Raw genomic sequence first — 19,704 nt, 5'->3', positions numbered from 1 at the left:
ACATTTTATTTAGTTTTTTTTCACTAGTTTCTCACTAGTTCACATTTTATTTAGTTTTGTTTCACTAGTTTCTTACTAGTTCACATTTTATTTAGTTTATTTTCACTAGTTTCTCACTAGTTCACATTTTATTTAGTTTTTTTTCACTAGTTTCTCACTAGTTCACATTTTATTTAGTTTTTGTTTCACTAGTTTCTCACTAGTTCACATTTTATTTAGTTTTTTTTTTACTAGTTTCTCACTAGTTCACATTTTATTTAGTTTTTTTTTCACTAGTTTCTCACTAGTTCACATTTTATTTAGTTTTTTTCACTAGTTTCTCACTAGTTCACATGTATACCCTAGTTTTCGGGTCTTTCAGGTCTGTTGTGCTCCCTCTAGCGTGCGGTGTCGTGTCGTGAGTGAGCGACAGCCCCCCCCCCTCCTCCTCCTCCTCCGCCCCTTCGCCCCTCCTTCTCCTCCTCCCTCTGCGCGTGCTCGTGTTCTGGTCAGCGCGTGCGCGCGCGCTGCTGCTGCTGCGGTGATCCATCTGCGTGCGCGAGTCGTGTTGAGTTCAGCGGCGGCAAGCGCGAGCGCGAGCTCCAGCGGCTGTTTCATTAGTTTAAATATTTAAACGTTTACGCCGTCAACGGCTGTAACGGCCGTAACGGCCGCGGGGACCTCACCCGTCGACTCGGGTCGTTTTTTCCACCGCGCCCCGGCATTTTCCTCAAATTTCGGCACATATTCTCCAGCAGAGACCCGGAGAGCGCGGAGTGAGCGTGTGGGAGAGCTGTGCCAGGCCACGGACGGTCGGACGGACGGATGGATGGGACTCCCGGCTTGCTAGCGTTAGCTTCAGCTTGATGGAGGAAGAACCGAGCCGAGCGGTGCTGTGAATTATTAACAGTGTCTCCGCCGCGGCGCTTCAGAGAGGAAAAAAACCGCCCCGACAGAGAAAAAGATGCATCTCCACCAGGTGCTGACCGGAGCCGTGAACCCGGGGGACTGCTGCTACTCGGTGGGGAGCGTCAACGACGTCCCCTTCACGGTAGGACAACCTCTAATGTCAGAGCCGCCAGCTAACGTTAATGCTCCTCTCGGGCTAGCGGGTTAGCTAACCGCAGCTCATCATTATCTACTACAGCCGTAGCTTAGCTGTGATCCTGCTCGCCTCCTTCCTATTCGAATGTTCCCGTTCCACCTTAAATGGCGCAGGAGTCGCGTTCAAGCGCCAGAGGCGGACTGATCTGCTGCACCATTTAAGGTGGAACGGCGGAATTCGAGCAACGCTTGCCGCTGGTTTTGCGCTGGTGTGATCCAGTCAAGGTTATAGGCGGTTATTGCTTCCCACAGCGGGGAAATTCAGCCTGCAGTCCGGTCTAGTGCCGCGGTATGGGCTGTCAGAGGCAGATCGTTCTGCTGGGGCAGGGTTATTTGCATCGGCACGTTGTAACTGTCTTAATTCAGCCGTTGACAGCGTGCTGTGTTGATGCTGGTCGGCCTGCAGAGTGAAAAACACAAGCGACATGCAGTGCTGCGAGCTCTTCGTTCCCTTTAGTGGGAAGAAACCCCATGATCTCGGTTAGGTCGCTCGGTGTTAGGCCTGTGTGCATGCACGCTTGAGGAGGATGGCTGTTTAGTAAAGGGAACGGTTCTGCTTAGAACCCTGAGTCTTACATAGGTCCGTTTGCATGCTTATGTTGATCCTTGCGTGGTGAAATGGTTCACTGGATTGATGGAGAATGTGTCTGGTTCCATATAGCACCAAAGACGGTTCTGCTATTGACACAAGCCTGGCAGCTTGACACCTTTCAGAACCGTACACACTTGGTTAGGGCAGTTAGGTCTGTATGTATACACACCTGAAACAGATGGTTCTGCAAGGGTTCTTTGGTTCGATCTAGAGCCATGAGTCCTATATAGAACCATTTGCATGGTGAAATTGACCTTTGTATGGTGAAATGGTTCTTCAGACTGATGGAGAATGTACATAGCACCAAAAACAGTTCTGCTATTGACACAAACTTGACAGCTTGACACCTTTGAGAACCATACACGGCACATTCTTCATCAATCTGAAGAACCGGTTCGCCATGCAAAGCATGCAGTTAGGCCTACATGCATACACACTTTGACAAAGATGGTTCTTCAAGTGTTCTTAAGTAAAGGGAATGGTTTTATTTAGAACCTTGTGTCTTGTGCAGATCATTTTGCATGGTGAAATGGTTCTTTGGATTGATGGAGAATGTGTATGGTTCTACATGGCAAAAAAAAGGGTTCTGCTATTGCTACAAGCTTGACAGCTTGAAACATTTTAGAACCATACACAACAGTCTCCATCATTTTAAGAACTGTTTCGCCATGCAGAGAACCGTTTAAGTATGCAGTCAGGTTTCTATGCAGACGCACTTGGAAGAAGGTGGGTCTTTCACGGCTTCTTTAGTAAAGGGAATGGTTCTATTTAGAACCGCTATTCTTACTTGGATCCATTTGCATGATTAAGTTGCATGGTGTAATGGTTTTGGATTGGTGAAGAATGTGTATGCTATCGTTATGATCGTGACAGCTTTACACCTTTCAGAACCATTTTCAAAAAGGTTCTGTAGAGAACACTATACAACACATTCGCCGTCAATTTTAAGAACTGTTTTACCACGCTAGTAAAAGGCTGGACCCCCTTTTGCCTTCAGAACTGTCTTAATTCTTCTTGTCAGACTTTCAACAAGGTGTTGGAAACGTTCCTCAGAGATTCTGGTTGGTTATTTGAGTTCCTGCTGTCTTTCTATCATCTGGAACCAGTCTGCCCATTCTCCTCTGACCTCTCACATCAACAAGGCATTTTCGTCCACACAACTGACCGCTCACTGGATATTTCCTCTTTTTCGGACCGTTCTCTGTGAACCCTGGAGATGGTTGAGCGTGAAAATCCCAGTAGATCAGCAGTTTCTGAAATACTCAGACCAGCCCGTCTGGCACCAACAACCACGCCACGTTCAAAGCCCCTTAAATCCCCTTTCTTCCCCGTTCTGATGCTCGGTCTGCACTTCAGCAAGTTGTCTTGACCACCTCTACAGGCCTAAATGCAGTGAGTTGCGGCCGTGTGATTGGCTGATCAGCTATTTGTGTTAACAAGCAACTGAACATGTACCTAATAGAGTGGCTGGTGAGTGTAGAATGCATGGTAGTGGGGAAAAAAACACTGTGATCTTGGTTTGGTCACTTATCATTAGGCCTAAATGTACAGGATTTGACTGGGGCGTTAAAGTGCACCATGCAGTGTTATGAGGCAGATTATCAGACTCAGAAGTGTGTTATGCATAAAAGACATTACTGAGTCACACACATGGCATGTAACACACTGAACTGACCAGACAAGCACACAGACTAAACAGAATAAATGAAATAAAGAATAAGAAATGATTAGACTCGGTGTGAAAGGAGCGAAAGAGATGTGTGAGTTGTGGTGAATTTACAGGTGATGTAAAGTCAATGGAACCAGACATTTTCCACGTCATTTTATTCATTTGTTTTAGTTTGTTCATCATAAAATTGACATATAATATAAGGGGTAAAAGCTATTTTCAAATTATGACAAAAACCGAAAAACGGCAAAGATGGAAATACGAGGTTTTCTTCCGACAACAGCGATATGCAGATCTGAGTAGACGTGTAATGTAACTCTTATGCACAGAATATTCCAGAGCAATTGTACGGTTGTGCAAACCATCGTTACGCTGTAGAGGAGTTACTGTAATACAGGGATGGAGGCTTGTTTGTTTCAGTCTAAAGTCCTGTCCTGGTGGTGTCGTATGCTCATGATGTTTGTGTTCAGCCTTGATAGTGTTGCTGTGGTTCAGCTTACAGAGTGAAAACAGGTACAGGTGCATGAAAGATCCCGAAAACAAATGATGTGGCCGGTGTTGTGCGCAGTGGTGGATGTGGGTTATGCTGCTGTAGGTGAGTGGAGCCCACAGTGACATGGGCTACTAATGGTGATCAGTCATGATGAGGTGGTGTTAATTCAAAGGTCTTGGATGGAGCCTGGTATGTGTTTTGATGTTGGTCACCTTACAGACTGGAAAACGCACCATAGACATTATGTTAATGTTTAGAAGCTACTGAAGGCCGGTAAGGATGGTGAGGCAGCGCTGTATGAGGTGATATGGTTTAAATTCAGTATCTGATGGTGCTGAATTATGTTGCTGTGGATGGTTTCCAAAGGTGAACGGGCTCAGCTGGCTAGAGTTGTTCTTGCGTTGGGGTGTTTTTATTCTTGCTGGCAGTCAGCCTTTCGTCCCTGGATGTTGGAAGATGGTGTGCAGTGCACCAAGTGAAGGTTGGCAGATCCTGTATCCATGGGCCTTCATGTAGAAAAGTGGCTCCTGCCTGTGTAATGTGTGGATAAAATTCTAGGTCATAACTACATTGTAGAGGTGGGAGGCAACACATGAATACCAGCATCTGTAGTGTGGGTACTGTGATAAATAATATGTATTATTTTGAATGTCTTGATTCATCAAAGCCACAGAAATACTTATCTGGATAATCTGGTTTGAGTGAGACGGCCTCTGCATACAGAAAAGGGAAATTTTATTTATTTATTTATTGGGCCTTCTGCCATGTCAGTATTGCAAAAGCAGATATTAAAATATGATAAACATTATAGATTGTGAAAACCCTAATGCAAAGCATACCATCTGAAACAGGAGCACTGCAGCTTCTGCTCTTTTTGCAGGAATCAGGATATTTGCTGGTAAGATGTGGAGAGTAAAGTAGTGACCCAATGCATTGTGTGTGTGACTGTGCATCCCTAACATGCAGGCTTTGTACCATCTTAGTCATAAAGACATAAAGATCAGAATAATTTGCTGGGTATACTAGATTAAAATTAGCACTGATACCTTCTTAAATGCAAAAGATATTGGCCAGCTGTGACCAGTCCGCATTAAACCCTGTTTAATTATGTACTGCTATCAAATTTTACAATGTAATTTTATAAAAATTTTAGAATAATACAGTTTTAAAAGAATACATCAGTGGGTGAGGTCATACAAACTTAAAACGAGGTGGTTCTTTAATAGTTCTTGATTAAAGAAAATGGTTCTATATAGAATCATAAACACTCAAAGAACCATTTGCATGATTAAAGGGTTCTTTGCATCGTGGAAGGGCTTGATGGAGAATGTGTTGTATAGTGGTTGGTTAGTGTAGTGGGTAACACCTCTGCCTTCTACACTGTAGACTGGGATTCAATCCCCACCTGGGCAAACACCCTACACTATACCAATAAGAGTCCTTGGGCAAGGCGCCTAACACCACCTTCACCTCCCTGTATAAAAATGCTGGATAGAGCGTCTGCCAAATGCCATAAATGTAAATGTATTTGTAAAGTTCTGTATAGCACCAAAAAGAGTTCTTCTGTTGTAAGAAGCTTGACGGAGTGTCAGTAGCAGAACCTGTTTTGATGCTATATAAAAGCCTTTTCCAAAAGGTTCTATATAGAGCCATACAAGACACTAAGGAAAATATTTTACCATAAAAAGAACCATTTACTCATGCAAATCCTTCTCAGAGTGTTCACGGTTCTTTATAGAACCGTTTTCTTTATGAGAAAGTCTTTGGAGAACCATTTTTAAAGAGTGTAGATGGTTGGGCTGGACAGAAAAGTGATGCTGATCTGATGTACTGTATCAGTACTGATGCTAACCCTAATTATACAGATTGAACCAGTCAGATATTGGTTTTGCTACCCTGCTTTTATCACGAGCCCTCTCACAGCGCTGGTTTCAGATCAGTGCTTGGTATCGGCTGTTCTCAAACGTTTCCCTCCCATTAATGTCACTTGATGGCCTTTTCTCCAACCTGCATTTGCCCGGTTTAATCAGATGAGGCGAGACGACGTTAATTGTTCTTGTCCTTTTTTTAATGAAAGCCCCTCGAGTTTTCAGGCAGTGATGTATTGCTTTAGAAGCCAGAAGTGAAACCTCTCTGTAGCAGACAGGAATATTCCTCAGTGACACAATAACATGGTGTTAACTTCCTGTCAAGAATGTTTATTTCCCCGTGGGACTTGCCTATAGATGCAGTATTGGATTCTCATAAACCTATTGATGTTAGGTGTGGGCTGGGCTGTAATCAGGCCTGCCCGTCTGGTTGTTTTTGTGTGTTTTTCGTCAGTAGATGTTTTTTGCGCTGCTTCGTCCCATGCTGCTGACTAATACGCAGCTTTACTTAAAGGCAGAAGCTATTTAAGGGACGCTTAAAGGGCCCATATCCCGCATTTTCCTTCTGTTCTAGTTTCCCCCTCTGTGTGCGTTCTTTTAGAATTAGCGATATGCTGTGATATCGGAATCATATCAGAATCATTGCTATCATTGCTAAACAATCATCTGCATCAGTTGATCAGACTGATGTGTCGATTTGACCAAATATTCAACGAATATTTGATTACATGTTTATTGAAGAGCAGAATGTTTACAGGCTAATACACAGAAATGAGTTAATGAATATTTTACTCAATTACAATTAATGAGCAGTTTTTTTTTTTGCCCTCATAGTTCACTGACCAAGTTTGTCCGGTAAATACTTGATATTCGTTAAATATTTGCGCTGCTGAAACCTGATAAACATTTGGGGCGATGTTTCTGTATAAAAATTAGAAAAGACTCATCATAATATCTCAGTGTTTTGAAGAAATTTGAAAAGAAATGGTCGAACGCGGCCACAGGAGAATGAGGCTGCAGCGTCAAAGGTCAAAGAACAGTTAGAAGCCTGAAAGCAAAATGTAATGTGATACTGGTGAAGATGAAGCTGATCCTCCGGGAGCGACTGGCGTCCGTTGGCAGTCGTAATTGTTTACCTCTGCATGAGCCGCATGAAGCAACGTGACGTGTTATTCTTTTGCGCATGCGGGTCGGTTCAGGAGCTGATCTGTTCAGACTGATGTCGCACACACATCACATTTAAATGAAAAGTTGTGAGAGAATCTGATTTGGGCCACGGGACTGGACGTGGCAGTAGTACGTTGTTAAGGGGACAGAACATGAACACAGACTGGGGAAGGGTTAACAGAAAATCACAGTAACCTACGTGGGCAAGATTTCATCGGTTAGAGGTTCTGAATGCCAGTTTTGATTACTTTTTGATTAATTGTCTAGCCCTAGTGGTACGTGTATTTGTCCCAAACCATCACAGTACAGATGTTATGGGTTGATGCACACAGTCATATGGAGAATACTCCACATGTATGAAGATTACTGAAATGGAATGTGGAACCAAGTTTCACAAGCTTGAGTTCCACCCAGAAACCATAAGCCGTTAGCAAGTTGGCATCAGTGGTCCGTGGAGGTGCCTTAATCTAGGCTTCATAACTCCTGACCCCCAAAAGCTGTGGGGCTGAGTTTGAGGAGTTGAACAGTGAGAAAGAGGTGAGGAAGGTGGCTGTCGGGGTAATTAAAAAGAGGGCATATTTTAAAAACCACACAAGACGAAATTAAACAAATGAATTGAGACTCATCTTCTCTCCATAGCCTGCAATCATTTTCCACCTATGAAGCTGTACAGATTTTTTTTCTCTACTCCAGCTGCAAAATCACAGCCGAAGTTGACCCAACATCGCACAGATTAATGCCCGCTGAGTGCAAATGACCCACTACAGGCTGTACCAACTAAAGTTACCTAAAGAAAAGGGGTGGGACTGTATGTCGCTTGTGCTACTGCCCGTTCAAAATAAACGCAGAGGAATCTATCCTCGTGCATTTGGGGGTTTTTTTCTTGCTTTTTTCGTTGTACCAAACACGTACCGAACCATGATGTCAAAACCGCGGTGTTAACTGAACCATGACTTCTGTTTACCGTTACAGGCCTAATAAAAATACAGTGTGTTGATGTTTGTGACGTCACAGAAGTGATGAATTCAAAACAAGCTGTTTTCACAAGCTTAGTTTCCGTGTATGGATTGGGGAGTGAGTGTTTTCAACAGTGCTTACATACATTAACTGTCGTCCCACCGTTTTTTCCTCTCATGATCAGAGCCCTTTAAATAGATGTGTGTCTGTTTGCAGGACTGAGTGAGTCAGGGACTCTGATTCTGTTTTCCTTCTTGTGATGTTGTATTTTTAGCGCTGGCCGATTATATTGTCTACTTGTATACAAATACACAGCACTCCCGAGTTCTACTTTGATGTTGATAAACATAAACCTGGCTAACTTTAATATATGTAATTTCTTGGGTGCTTCAGAATGTTTTAAAAGAACAGTTATATGTGAAAGCTAAGTACATTAACTGATATATTACGATGTAGAATAAGTTTCTGTTACTTTCTAGAAATGTGATTTGTGTCTTGTTAACGTTTACACTTCTGTCTAAGTTGTGTTTTGTCATTTTATGAGAAGAAAATAAGAACTTAATGCTGAAATATTGTCAAACATGCACTATATTGCCACAAGTTTTCACTCCCCCATCCAGATCATTGAATCCAGGTGTTCCAGTCTCTTCCCTGGCCACAGGTGTATAAAGCCGAGCCCCTCGGCCTGCAGACTGCTTCTACAGACATTAGTGAAAGAATGGGTCGCTCTCAGGAGCTCAGTGAATTCCAGCGTGGTGCCGTGATCGGACGCCACCTGGGCAGCAAGTCCAGTCGTGAAATTTCCTCACTACTAAATATTCCACAGTCCACTGTCAGTGGGATTATAACAAAGTGGAAGCGATTGGGAACGACAGCAGCTCAGCCACGAAGTGGTCGGCCACGTAAAATGACAGAGCGGTCAGCGGATGCTGAGGGGCATAGTGCGCAGAGGTCACCGACTTTCTGCAGAGTCAATCACTACAGACCTCCAAACTTCATGTGGCCTTCAGATCAGCTCAAGAACAGCGTAGAGAGCTTCATGGAATGGGTTTCCATGGCCGAGCAGCTGCATCCAAGCCTTACATCACCAAGCGCAATGCAAAGTGTGGAATGCAGTGGAGTAAAGCGCCGCCACTGGACTGTAGAGCAGTGGAGACGTGTTCTCTGGAGTGACCAATCACGCTTCTCCGTCTGGAAATCTGACGCAGGAGTTGGGCTCGGCCCCTTAGTTCCAGTCAAAGGAACTCTTAAAGCTTCAGTAGATCAAGAGATTTTTGGCCGAGACTGCGAGCCAGGCCTTCTCGTCCAACATCAGTGTCTGACTCACTAATGCGCTTCTGGACAAATGGTCAAAAATTCCCATAAACACACTTGTGGAAAGCCTTACTAGAGTTGAAGCTGTTATAGCTGCAAAGGGTGGGCCGACATCATATTAAACCCTATGGATTAAGAATGGGATCTCACTCAAGTTCATATGCGTGTGAAGCCAGACGAGCAAATACTTTTGGAAATGTAGTGGATATGGGATAAGTAATGTTGAACTCCATCAGTACTGCTCAGCTGGGGGTGGGCAACATGTCAAGAATATCATATCACAACCTCTTTGACATACAGCCAATGCAGTAGTTGCGCCACATGTAAAAACCAGGCATTATAAAATGACATCGACATTTCTGACACTGTGCTGGACTAAATCCAGTTGAACAGGACTAATTATGCTCTCTTTTCAGTTAAATTTGCACTTGGTCAGTGTTCTTTTGTATCACAATACTAAAGTGTATCACCATTTTGATCAACTACTGTAACATTGCCCACCTCTATGCCACTGCATATGTTCTAACGTAGCACAAATGATGTTTATGCTGATGTTGTGTTTCTGCTTTTACACTGACATCCTGTGATTTGATTACTTTACAGTCATAGCTATTTTTGTAGCAGTATTGACTGATCATAGTTTAGCGCTGTTCTATTGCCAAGCAGTTGTGTGTGTGTGTGTTTTTGTGTTTTTTTTCCCCTCCATCTATTAATAATGCTGTTCCCTTCCCTTTATTAAAAATGAAATAAGCAAGTTTCCTTTCTGAAAATGTGCTTGATGGTTGACGTTTACATGCATTTGGGAAGTATTGCAGTATTGCACTTTGTCAGTACCCCAGCAGTAATATTAGGTTTGCAGTATGTGTGCTTATGAAAGGATGATGCTGCTTTCTGGCATTCACACACAAGAGCCACACTTTCACAGCAAACTCGTGACTGTTCTTTGAGGCTCATTCATCATACTGAGCTCCTTTCACATTCGCTTATCTATTGTTTCCTGCCTTCCTTCCGCCTTTACAAAGTGCTATCTCGCCTCCTCCTCCCCTCCCCCTCCACAGCTTTGCAAAGAATGTGTTCAGCAAGGGGCTTTGTCAACCTCGGCCTTTGCCTTTTGGACTGCCCTGTGACCTCTGGGTCGAAGCTTCATGATTAGCTTCCTCAGTCTGTAGTTGCCCAAGTTTACTCTAGTCTGATGTAATTATCTTCCCATGGTAAGGGTCTGTTATGGATCTGGACCCTTTTCTGTCTTGCTCTACCTTTTTAATCAGTGTAGCTGCTGTCTTTCATGTAGGGCCACTTGATTAAAAGAACAGTAAAATTCTCCTTTTCGTTTAATCAGCAATGATTAGTTGGCAGTTTGCTTGACTCCGTTTTATGGTAAGAAACACAGCCTGGTTTATATGCATTTTTATCACATCTCCATTTTTGTGTCTTTTTAAAGTTTATCTAGTTTATGCAAAAATCAACATAGTTATTATTGTTAAGTCTATTTAAAAAAAAGAAATCAGTGATTGTCGAAAGGATCAGTAGATAATGGTGATGAACCTACATTAATGTAATGAAATATAAATATCTCTGATATTTTTAATAATAACTATGTAAGTAAGCTGTATGTGGATCTCTGATGGTATACATACAATGATATACAGTTTATTGTTTCCTCTGATCCTTTTATGTCTAGAGTATTTCCCAACCCCCCCCCCCCCCCGTTTCCTTCATCTCTATGTTGGGAGTTAGTTTGCAACAAAAATGTGGGCCATCTGAAGCTCCTGAGAAGCGGGTTGGGAAACGTTAGTCCAGAGATTCATGACAACCATTCAGAATGTATATAAAATCAAATTTATTGTGGAATGTAATAATTAGTCAACAAAGACAAACGTGGTGTGCTGTTTTATTGTTGATGTTGTGATTCATTAAAGCATTGTAAAGCTCTATAATGTTCATATGATCCACACAGTCACTCTGACAGACTGTAATACACTACAGGAAGCGTAGGGGGCGATATGGCTTCTACTGTTTCATTTAAAAAGCTCTATAATGTTCATATGATCCACACAGTCGCTCTGACAGACTGTAATACACTACAGGAAGCGTAGGGGGCGATACGGCTTCTACTGTTTCATTTAAAAAGCTCTATAATGTTCATATGATCCACACAGTCGCTCTGACAGACTGTAATACACTACAGGAAGCGTAGGGGGCGATATGGCTTCTACTGTTTCATTTAAAAAGCTCTATAATGTTCATATGATCCACACAGTCGCTCTGACAGACTGTAATACACTACAGGAAGCGTAGGGGGCGATACGGCTTCTACTGCTTCATTTAAAAAGCTCTATAATGTTCATATGATCCACACAGTCGCTCTGACAGACTGTAATACACTACAGGAAGCGCAGGGGGCGATACGGCTTCTACTGCTTCATTTAAAAAGCTCTATAATGTTCATATGATCCACACAGTCACTCTGACAGACTGTAATACACTACAGGAAGCGTAGGGGGCGATACGGCTTCTCTGTTTCATTTAAAAAGCTCTATAATGTTCATATGATCCACACAGTCGCTCTGACAGACTGTAATACACTACAGGAAGCGTAGGGGGCGATATGGCTTCTACTGTTTCATTTAAAAAGCTCTATAATGTTCATATGATCCACACAGTCGCTCTGACAGACTGTAATACACTACAGGAAGCGTAGGGGGCGATACGGCTTCTACTGTTTCATTTAAAAAGCTCTATAATGTTCATATGATCCACACAGTCGCTCTGACAGACTGTAATACACTACAGGAAGCGTAGGGGGCGATACGGCTTCTACTGTTTCATTTAAAAAGCTCTATAATGTTCATATGATCCACACAGTCGCTCTGACAGACTGTAATACACTACAGGAAGCGTGACATCAATATCTACATCAATATCTACATCAGTGTTACATACAGCTAAAGTTCCACACCACCTACAATACAGTATTAAAGTATGATGTAACATATCATATGATAAATCTCCAGTCTACCCAAGAATATACTTATCACTCATTAATTGTTAGCAGCGGCTCTGCTGATGATATCCCCCAAAAGCTCATCCACACAGAAAAGCTTAGTGGTGATTTATTATGATAATGATCGTGTCATAATATCGCCCACTCCTGTTAGTCACTGAGGTAGATTGATGGCAGGATGACGGGGCATAATTTACGCTGTATGTGCTGAATCAGTGGGAGTTGGCATAATGGGGGCTTTCATGTTGATGAGCAGTTTTTCAGAGAGAGAAAGCCAAGGCCTCTTAATTCCACAACTCTCCTTCAGTTTCTTCCTCATTTTGGTTTGACAGCTCTGCTAGCTCTGTGTCTACCCTCCGCTCTCTGCACCTCCTTGAGCTAATGACAAAGGAGGAAGAACCAGCACCGCCGGCCAAAGGTTCTTAGAAAAGTGTCTGCATCACGTGGTCCTGAACGTCAGTTAAGGGCTGCACAGAATGGACTCAATGCTAGTATTGTGATTCTGTTGCTACAAATTGCAGTTGCAATGCATTTTATAGTATATCAAAAGGACATTGTCAGTAATGTGACTGTTTACAGTCTGGAACTTGGTCAGGATGCTCACTGCATACAGTAAAAAGCAACGTAAATAGATAGCCGTGGTTAGAATAATGAAAAAACACATTTTAACATGTAGCATAAATAGAAAAAAACATTATATGAAAAATCAGAATTATGGCTATTCAACAGAAACCAACATGGCATTGATGAATACTATTACCAGTCATATTATCACTCAGCAGAGTATAGGTAAACAATATATATATATATATATACGCACACATATATATAAAGTTGTACAGTTGGTCACGAAAGGTTAATTTCTATCAGGCCCTAATGCTAACATTGTCTTAACCTTCCAAAAAAGCTCTGTTTAATTAATTATATTCAATCATATTGGGCAATAACAGCTATTGTAATCATTGGACTCTGTATTAAACTGTATAGGCCAGTTTTATTGGCTATATGAATTTTTTGCTCCTTGAAGTCCAGCAGAAATGTACAGCTGATTGTAGATTAGTTGTCAGAAACTGGTGCTGTTCTCTGTGTGGAGCTTCAGAACAGCACTGTTCAATCATACATCAAACCCCAGAGGTTCTCTCTCGCGCTCTCTCTCTCGCGCTCTCTCTCTCGCGCTCTCTCTCTCGCGCTCTCTCTCTCTCTCGCTCTCTCTCTCGCGCTCTCTCTCTCTCTCTCTCGCGCTCTCTCTCTCGCGCTCTCTCTCGCTCTCTCTCTCGCGCTCTCTCTCTCGCTCTCTCTCTCGCTCTCTCTCTCGCTCTCTCTCTCGCGCTCTCTCTCGCTCTCTCTCGCGCGCTCTCTCTCTCGCGCTCTCTCTCTCACGCTCTCTCTCGCGCTCTCTCTCGCTCTCTCTCTCGCGCTCTCTCTCTCGCGCTCTCTCTCTCACGCTCTCTCTCGCGCTCTCTCTCTCTCTCGCTCTCTCGCTCTCTGATGGAGGGATGGTGGGCTGTTTGAGTGGTCGGTGGGAGTTTGTGTGGACGCCCTGGTCGTCATTGGATATGGCAGGAGAAAGCACCCCAGCACTGTGTGTCTAAAGCACTTACGCTCACTCTGCCCCCACGGCCTCCTCACAAACACACTCCCAGCATAAATAACGCATCTATGGGATATCAGCGGCTGTGCTTTTGGAGATGTGTCGCTGTTGGAGGCCTGGAGGAAGCCGTTCATAATGCAGTTTAAGTGCCCGTCATTGCTTTGCGTAAAATTTAAATTAGCTTATCAGGGATTTTTTTTACATTGATGCCATTTGACTGTGTCAGTGGCAGCAGGTCAGGCTGTTTACAAGCGAAGGTAAATGAAGACCTGCTCTGTTATTTGGGTCTGCAGTGAAAGTTTAGATGCATAGCATTGGCAACATTTTGATTAGAATATCCAGTTAAATTTGATTGGCTGAATAAATGAAAGTCTAAATTTATATCTTAGTCATTCCTGCTCTGCACATCACTGACCCATTAACACCACACCAGCAACATGTTCAGTGCTGCTGAATACAGGCTGAATCCCCTGTGATAGCACTGTTTAATTTAATAAGTGTTTAATTGTTTAATTTACAATTACAATTTTTCACAAAAAAAGCAAATCAACATACATTTATTTAAACATCTGGGGCTGGATTCACAAAGAAAGTTGCGAAGGATTTTAAGACAAACACTAAGAAGTTTATAATATTATTAAATGCACTTAAGGAAAAAACCTTAAGAAGTTCTTAGATATTTTCTTAAGATCATTTTAATTATTTCCTTAAGGTATTCTTAAGAAAGTCTTCATCATTTTAGTGCGTAGCCCTTGTTGCATCTTACAGCTCACCATTAGCAACATGAGATACATTTTGATCTAGTACTTTCATTTTTTTGTTGTTTAAAAAAATTTAGCAAACAAGAACTAGAGGTGATGCTGGAGGAAACAGCTAACAGTAAAATAATCCTCCTTTAAAAATATGATTACTGTGGGGTCTGTGGCTGAAAGCAAAAGAAGAGTATGGGCAGGAAGAGCAGATGCAGCGCTGTGTTTGATAAATTTAGACACTGACCTCAACTCTTACAGCCTAAGACAAGCGTGAGGCTGTCATAAGGTTAAGAGAACATCTGAAACATGATGTTTTCAAGAACAACGCTTGTTCTTTAGACAGTTGTTCTTTAGAAAATAGTTGACATGAAAACGAGAATTCTATTTGAAGAAGAACATTAATTTTTCATAATTTTTTTTTCTTAAGATTGAAGTTAAGAAAAAAGATTAAGAAGATTTTCTTGTGTAGGGCACTTTCATGAATCCAGCACCCGATTCCACATTTTTATACTGTCATTAACATGAAAGAAATGTCTTATCCTTATAGAATATTCCAGTATTCGACATAATATTCCACAGAATGATGGAAAATGAACCTACTCAATTGTCCTGGTGTTGTCTTCTCAGTTATGCTTCTGTTTGGAGTGTATGTGTGCACAGTACAACTGAGGGCAGCACTGAGAATAAACAGGGCAATAAAGGGGCAAAAATGTGACATCTGACCCATGTCAAAAAGTACTTGCCACCTTTAGCAGCAGAAACCGCCGTCAATTAAACAAGCAAGGCTGGCAGGTTCTTAGATGCGTGTCTGGGTCCTGGGTGAGTCGTCGTTGTGCTCTTCGAGGAATCTTGGGAGGCCTGCCTTTTTTAGGAAGATCTACTGTCTTCTTCATTTGGAGGTAATGGTTCTCACTGTGGTTTACTTTGTAACCCTTTCCCCACTGATATATTTGTGTCTTTTAAATATATTTTGATATGCTGCGTGTTGAGACCTGCTTCACGTCGGTGGTAAGGTTCTGTCATATTTAGGTTGGCTGTAGGGCTGGACGATAAAACGATGACTATAATTATCACGATAGAGCTATGAGAGCTGTCAGAAATATTTGATATAATAGACTCTCACACTTCCATATTCAGCGACTGCCCTGTTGGCTACTCTGCTGGCACCAGGAGAGGGCGCAGTTCTGAATTTTTGACAAGGATGGAGAAGGAGGGGGTGACGAGTGAAAAAGGGTCACCAAATATACTTCAGCAACGTCTGAAACGTGGAGTTATACATTCCCTGTTTGAGTGGAATCGGTTCTCTGTGACCAAGTGTGAGTGACTAGATAAGTGGCGTAGCTGTGCTGACCTACTGTGAACTCACGCCTTTCCCTACATCCTAACGAGCTTTAGCAGTGTTAATTCACGTCTGCTCCCAACGACTACAGCACTGTTACGGTGCTCAGTCATATTTCAGTATTGGTGAATTCCCAAGCAACAAAGTGAAAGAATTAAGTGGGTTCATGCAGTTAAAGCCCTGATTTAAATGAAAGTAAACTGGAAAAGCTGTGAGGCATTGGAGAGCAGGAGAATGCTAGCTTCCCATGCTAGCTGTTTTTAGCAGCTGGCTAACTTAAAGCAGCTCCATCACTCACACAACATGGCCAATTGATGATTCTGTAGATCAAACAAGACACAAAAGCACCAATTTCAGTTTCAGCGTAGCTAAAAGCAGGACTCTGTTTGTCCAGTGTGAGAGATTCAGACTGCAGTAAATGCTTTTACACAGTGAGCGTCAGATATGCTGCAGTTCACACCTCAAACTGCTACGATAGAATAGATAAATCCAGTCGCCCGCTGGCTGGTGTCTGAATGCTGCGCTGTGCTCTGGTATGGATGTGGAAGGAGTGATGGCACTGAGGCGGTGTGATCCGGCACTGAGGCGGTGTGATCCGGCACCGAGGCGGTGTGATCCGGCACCGAGGCGGTGTGATCCGGCACGGACGTACCGAGCCGGCTATTGTTTGCTGCTTGTACTAAGTTGACGTTGTTGAGAAACTGAACAGTTGTTCTCGTCACCAGCTAAAATAATCTTAATAATTTGTTTCTTAAATTACGACTGTTACAAAAATTGCAGTTGTGCTTTTCCAGCTGGTAAAAACAGCTAATCAGAAGCTTTCTCCCACTGTCCCATGACAGATCTGTGAGCTGTTCCTCTGTTTGGTGAGCGATTGTCGTGTTCTCACCATAAAAGAAAAACCACAAATAACCACTCGGGAGCAAATATCAGCCTTCAAACATGAAAGAAATAGAGATTTGATTGAACAGTATGAATTTTGTTTATCGTGATGACATTTTGGCCATATCGCCCAGCTCTAGTTAGCTGCCAGTAATCAAGCGTGAATGTGTCTAGTTTAATTGATCCCAGTTTTCAGCTAAACGTAATTGATTGCTCGGTTCTCAGTCCTCTTAGTGTTGGAGGACTTTTTCTCTTTAAATAGCTGGAATGATCATTTAAAACTATTTTATTTGTGCCCCAGTTGTCTTTGTGTTCAATTTAATTTGAAGACCTGAAACAGTTGTAACACGCACGTAAAAACCATAAATCAGGACGGGGCAAATGCTTTGTCATGGCACTGTAAAATATCTTTAGCTGATTAAATCAGTATTTTGATTTCGGGTAGTAGAACAATATTCACAAATGATGTCACCATTCAATTCAGTATGCTGTTCTGAGCATATTGTGGATATTGTCAGACTCTGATCAACTGCATGTTTTATTATGAAGAGAGCAAAATTAGTCCCATTTAACTAGAGTTAGGGCAACACTGTGCCAAATTGATCAGATGACTGAAAAATAATATCATTTCATATCTCATATTGTGAATATTTCTTCAAGCATCCCGATATTGTATTTTTGCCATATTGCTCACGTCAAGTCTTTTTTAAAGATGTATTTTGAAAAGTGTCCCCATTTGTGTAGAATATGTCCTAAAGTTCAGTCAGTGAGGTCGAAAGATGTTCCTTTAAACTGTCTGAGGGTCATTAGCAGGTCTTTCTCTCTCTACATGCACATACGGAGGCTGTAGAAGCAGAGGGTCAGTGGATCTCCTGTGGTTGCACGCTGGTCTAAATCCTTAAACACCCCATTAGCACCTGATCCTGCTGGATAGGTTTTACAGTCGAAACACACACAGCAGTCACAGAGCTGAATCACACACACGTCGAGTCAAACTTTCGTCGACGAGCAGATCATGTTCTCGGGGGGCGATGAATGATGTCTGGGTTGATCCTCGTTCAGGATGAGAGAACAGAGATGTGAGTGAGAGACAACGCCTCAGTAGGGATGGGGTTTCCTTTCTAGTCTTGCAGGTTCCAAAAGATTTCAGCTTTGTCTTGCTTCTCCAGAATAAGTGGTTCTCCAGAAGGGCTAGCAATGATGGTGGGGACCAGATAGCTTGATCTTATATTCATTCATTCGTTCATTCATTTGTTCAAGCGTTCGTTCGATCATTCGTTCGTTCATGCAAACAGCCATAGAACCCATTCATGCCTGGGCTGAAATTATACAGTTTGCTTCACTACAGTTGTTCTTAGAGCTTCACTCAGCCCAGGTTTGAAAATGAAAGTGAAATTCTTGAAAGTCTTATTTCCTTATTCAGTTTTTTTTGGTACATTTCACCTTTTTTATTAAAAATATTCTGATCATTTCTCTGATCAAAATAATAAAATAGGCCAATATCTCAACCAATCACCATCTACATTTTCATTACTAGCTTACACAAGCCCTCAAAACACACTAAGGGTCTGAAGAATAGAATTCAATACGTTTCCATGAGAAGCCACTCTGTATTAGAATAAGTCTTTCTAGCACACTTACTTTCACACACACACACACACACATACACACACACACATAAACTGCATATACACACATGCACACACAATCTATTAGTATTTATTAGTATTAGTTAGGGTTGCAACGGTATGAGATTTTCACGGTATGATAACCGTGCATTTTAATACCGTGGTATACCGTGGAACCGGTTACCGCTGCAACCCTAATCTGAGCCTGTGTGCGTGTCTGACCAACTACTGTTGTAAACGTCCGTTTTACTGCCAAGTTAATATAACCAGAGACTGCAGAAAGAGGGGACTATCTATTTTATACATGATCCTCACAATAGAGGCACGTCAGATTTTAAATATAAGCTCATGCAAATTAATGGCGTCTTTCACGTTGAGTCCGACTCCGGAAAAATCCAAATTAGTCTGTGAGGACCTGAACACGGACACGCGCATCCACCACAGCACGCGCTTCATAGCCACGGGCATAACGTTACTTCCAGCACCTGCATGCTCATAGTTCGGATGACTCAGCACTTTTGCGGCGCTTAACGCGTGGGCTGTGCACGAATACAAAGATGGGTTTTATAGTCGAAATTTCACGCATTTAGGGTCGGACTGAAATTATAGACGAGCACAGCGAGGTGGTGTTCTCGGAGATGGGAGAACAGGTTAGAGGTATTCCCTCCTTTAGCTGCCACTTTCCTGCCACATTGATTACAAATCGGATTCCCATCCTCGCGTGCATTTGGCGGGTATCCGAAGTAGTCCCACACTGCTGACTTTAGTTTAGCCTTTTTTTAGGGGGACGGAGATTTGTTAAGTCTGTGGCACTCTGCCATTCTCACTGCTGTGTGCTTGTGTGACTGAAACGGAGCGGAGCTGCGCATGCGCGGGTGAGTTTCTGAGCTGGGTTGTGTTTTACCGGTAATGAGCAAATGCCCACGGTATGATAACCGTGCATTTTAATACCGTGGTATACCGTGGAACCGGTTACCGCTGCAACCCTAGTATTAGTATTGGTACTGATATTAATGGGCGAAGAATTCCTTTAGCACCCCGCCTTTCCTCTGAGTGTTTCCTGTGTGCCCACTAACAGAGGAAACCCATGTTTCCTGAATGAATTCTGCAGTGCTCTTTCTGAGAGCATTGATCGTCATATTATACACTTCTTTTCAAGGGATACTTCACTGGGTTTTGGCTAAATCTGTACAGCCAAATAAAGGCCATTAGTCTGAACCAGCAGCTGCTGTAGTGCTTTGAAAATAGCAGCTGTACATCCTACTCAAGCTGAAGGGGCTGGGCAAGTGGAGGGCCTTCATTTTTGTGAATAGGGACGAAGCCAAGGGGTCGGCACACTGTGTGCCTTATGCATCTGCGTCATTA

At 42.6% G+C, this 19,704-nt stretch overlaps 1 protein-coding gene across 2 annotated transcripts in view; it reads left to right on the top strand.

Annotated features, from left to right (window-relative positions):
• The first annotated feature begins 507 nt into the window (after positions 1–507).
• Positions 508–19,704, top strand: part of dmxl2 (Dmx-like 2) — a 107,706-nt gene continuing 88,509 nt past the window's right edge. The window contains exon 1 of one of the 2 annotated variants that reach the window (XM_037539802.1): positions 508–1,030. In XM_037539802.1, the coding sequence (XP_037395699.1) occupies positions 944–1,030 (87 nt within the window). In that variant the 5' untranslated portion in view covers positions 508–943. The remainder of the gene's footprint in view (positions 1,031–19,704) is intronic. The other variant, XM_037539803.1, reaches the window with a different exon arrangement.

This window comes from Pygocentrus nattereri, chromosome 7, assembly GCF_015220715.1.
Source record: "Pygocentrus nattereri isolate fPygNat1 chromosome 7, fPygNat1.pri, whole genome shotgun sequence".
Lineage (NCBI taxonomy): Eukaryota > Metazoa > Chordata > Actinopteri > Characiformes > Serrasalmidae > Pygocentrus > Pygocentrus nattereri.
This window is presented reverse-complemented; position numbering and strand designations above follow the sequence as displayed.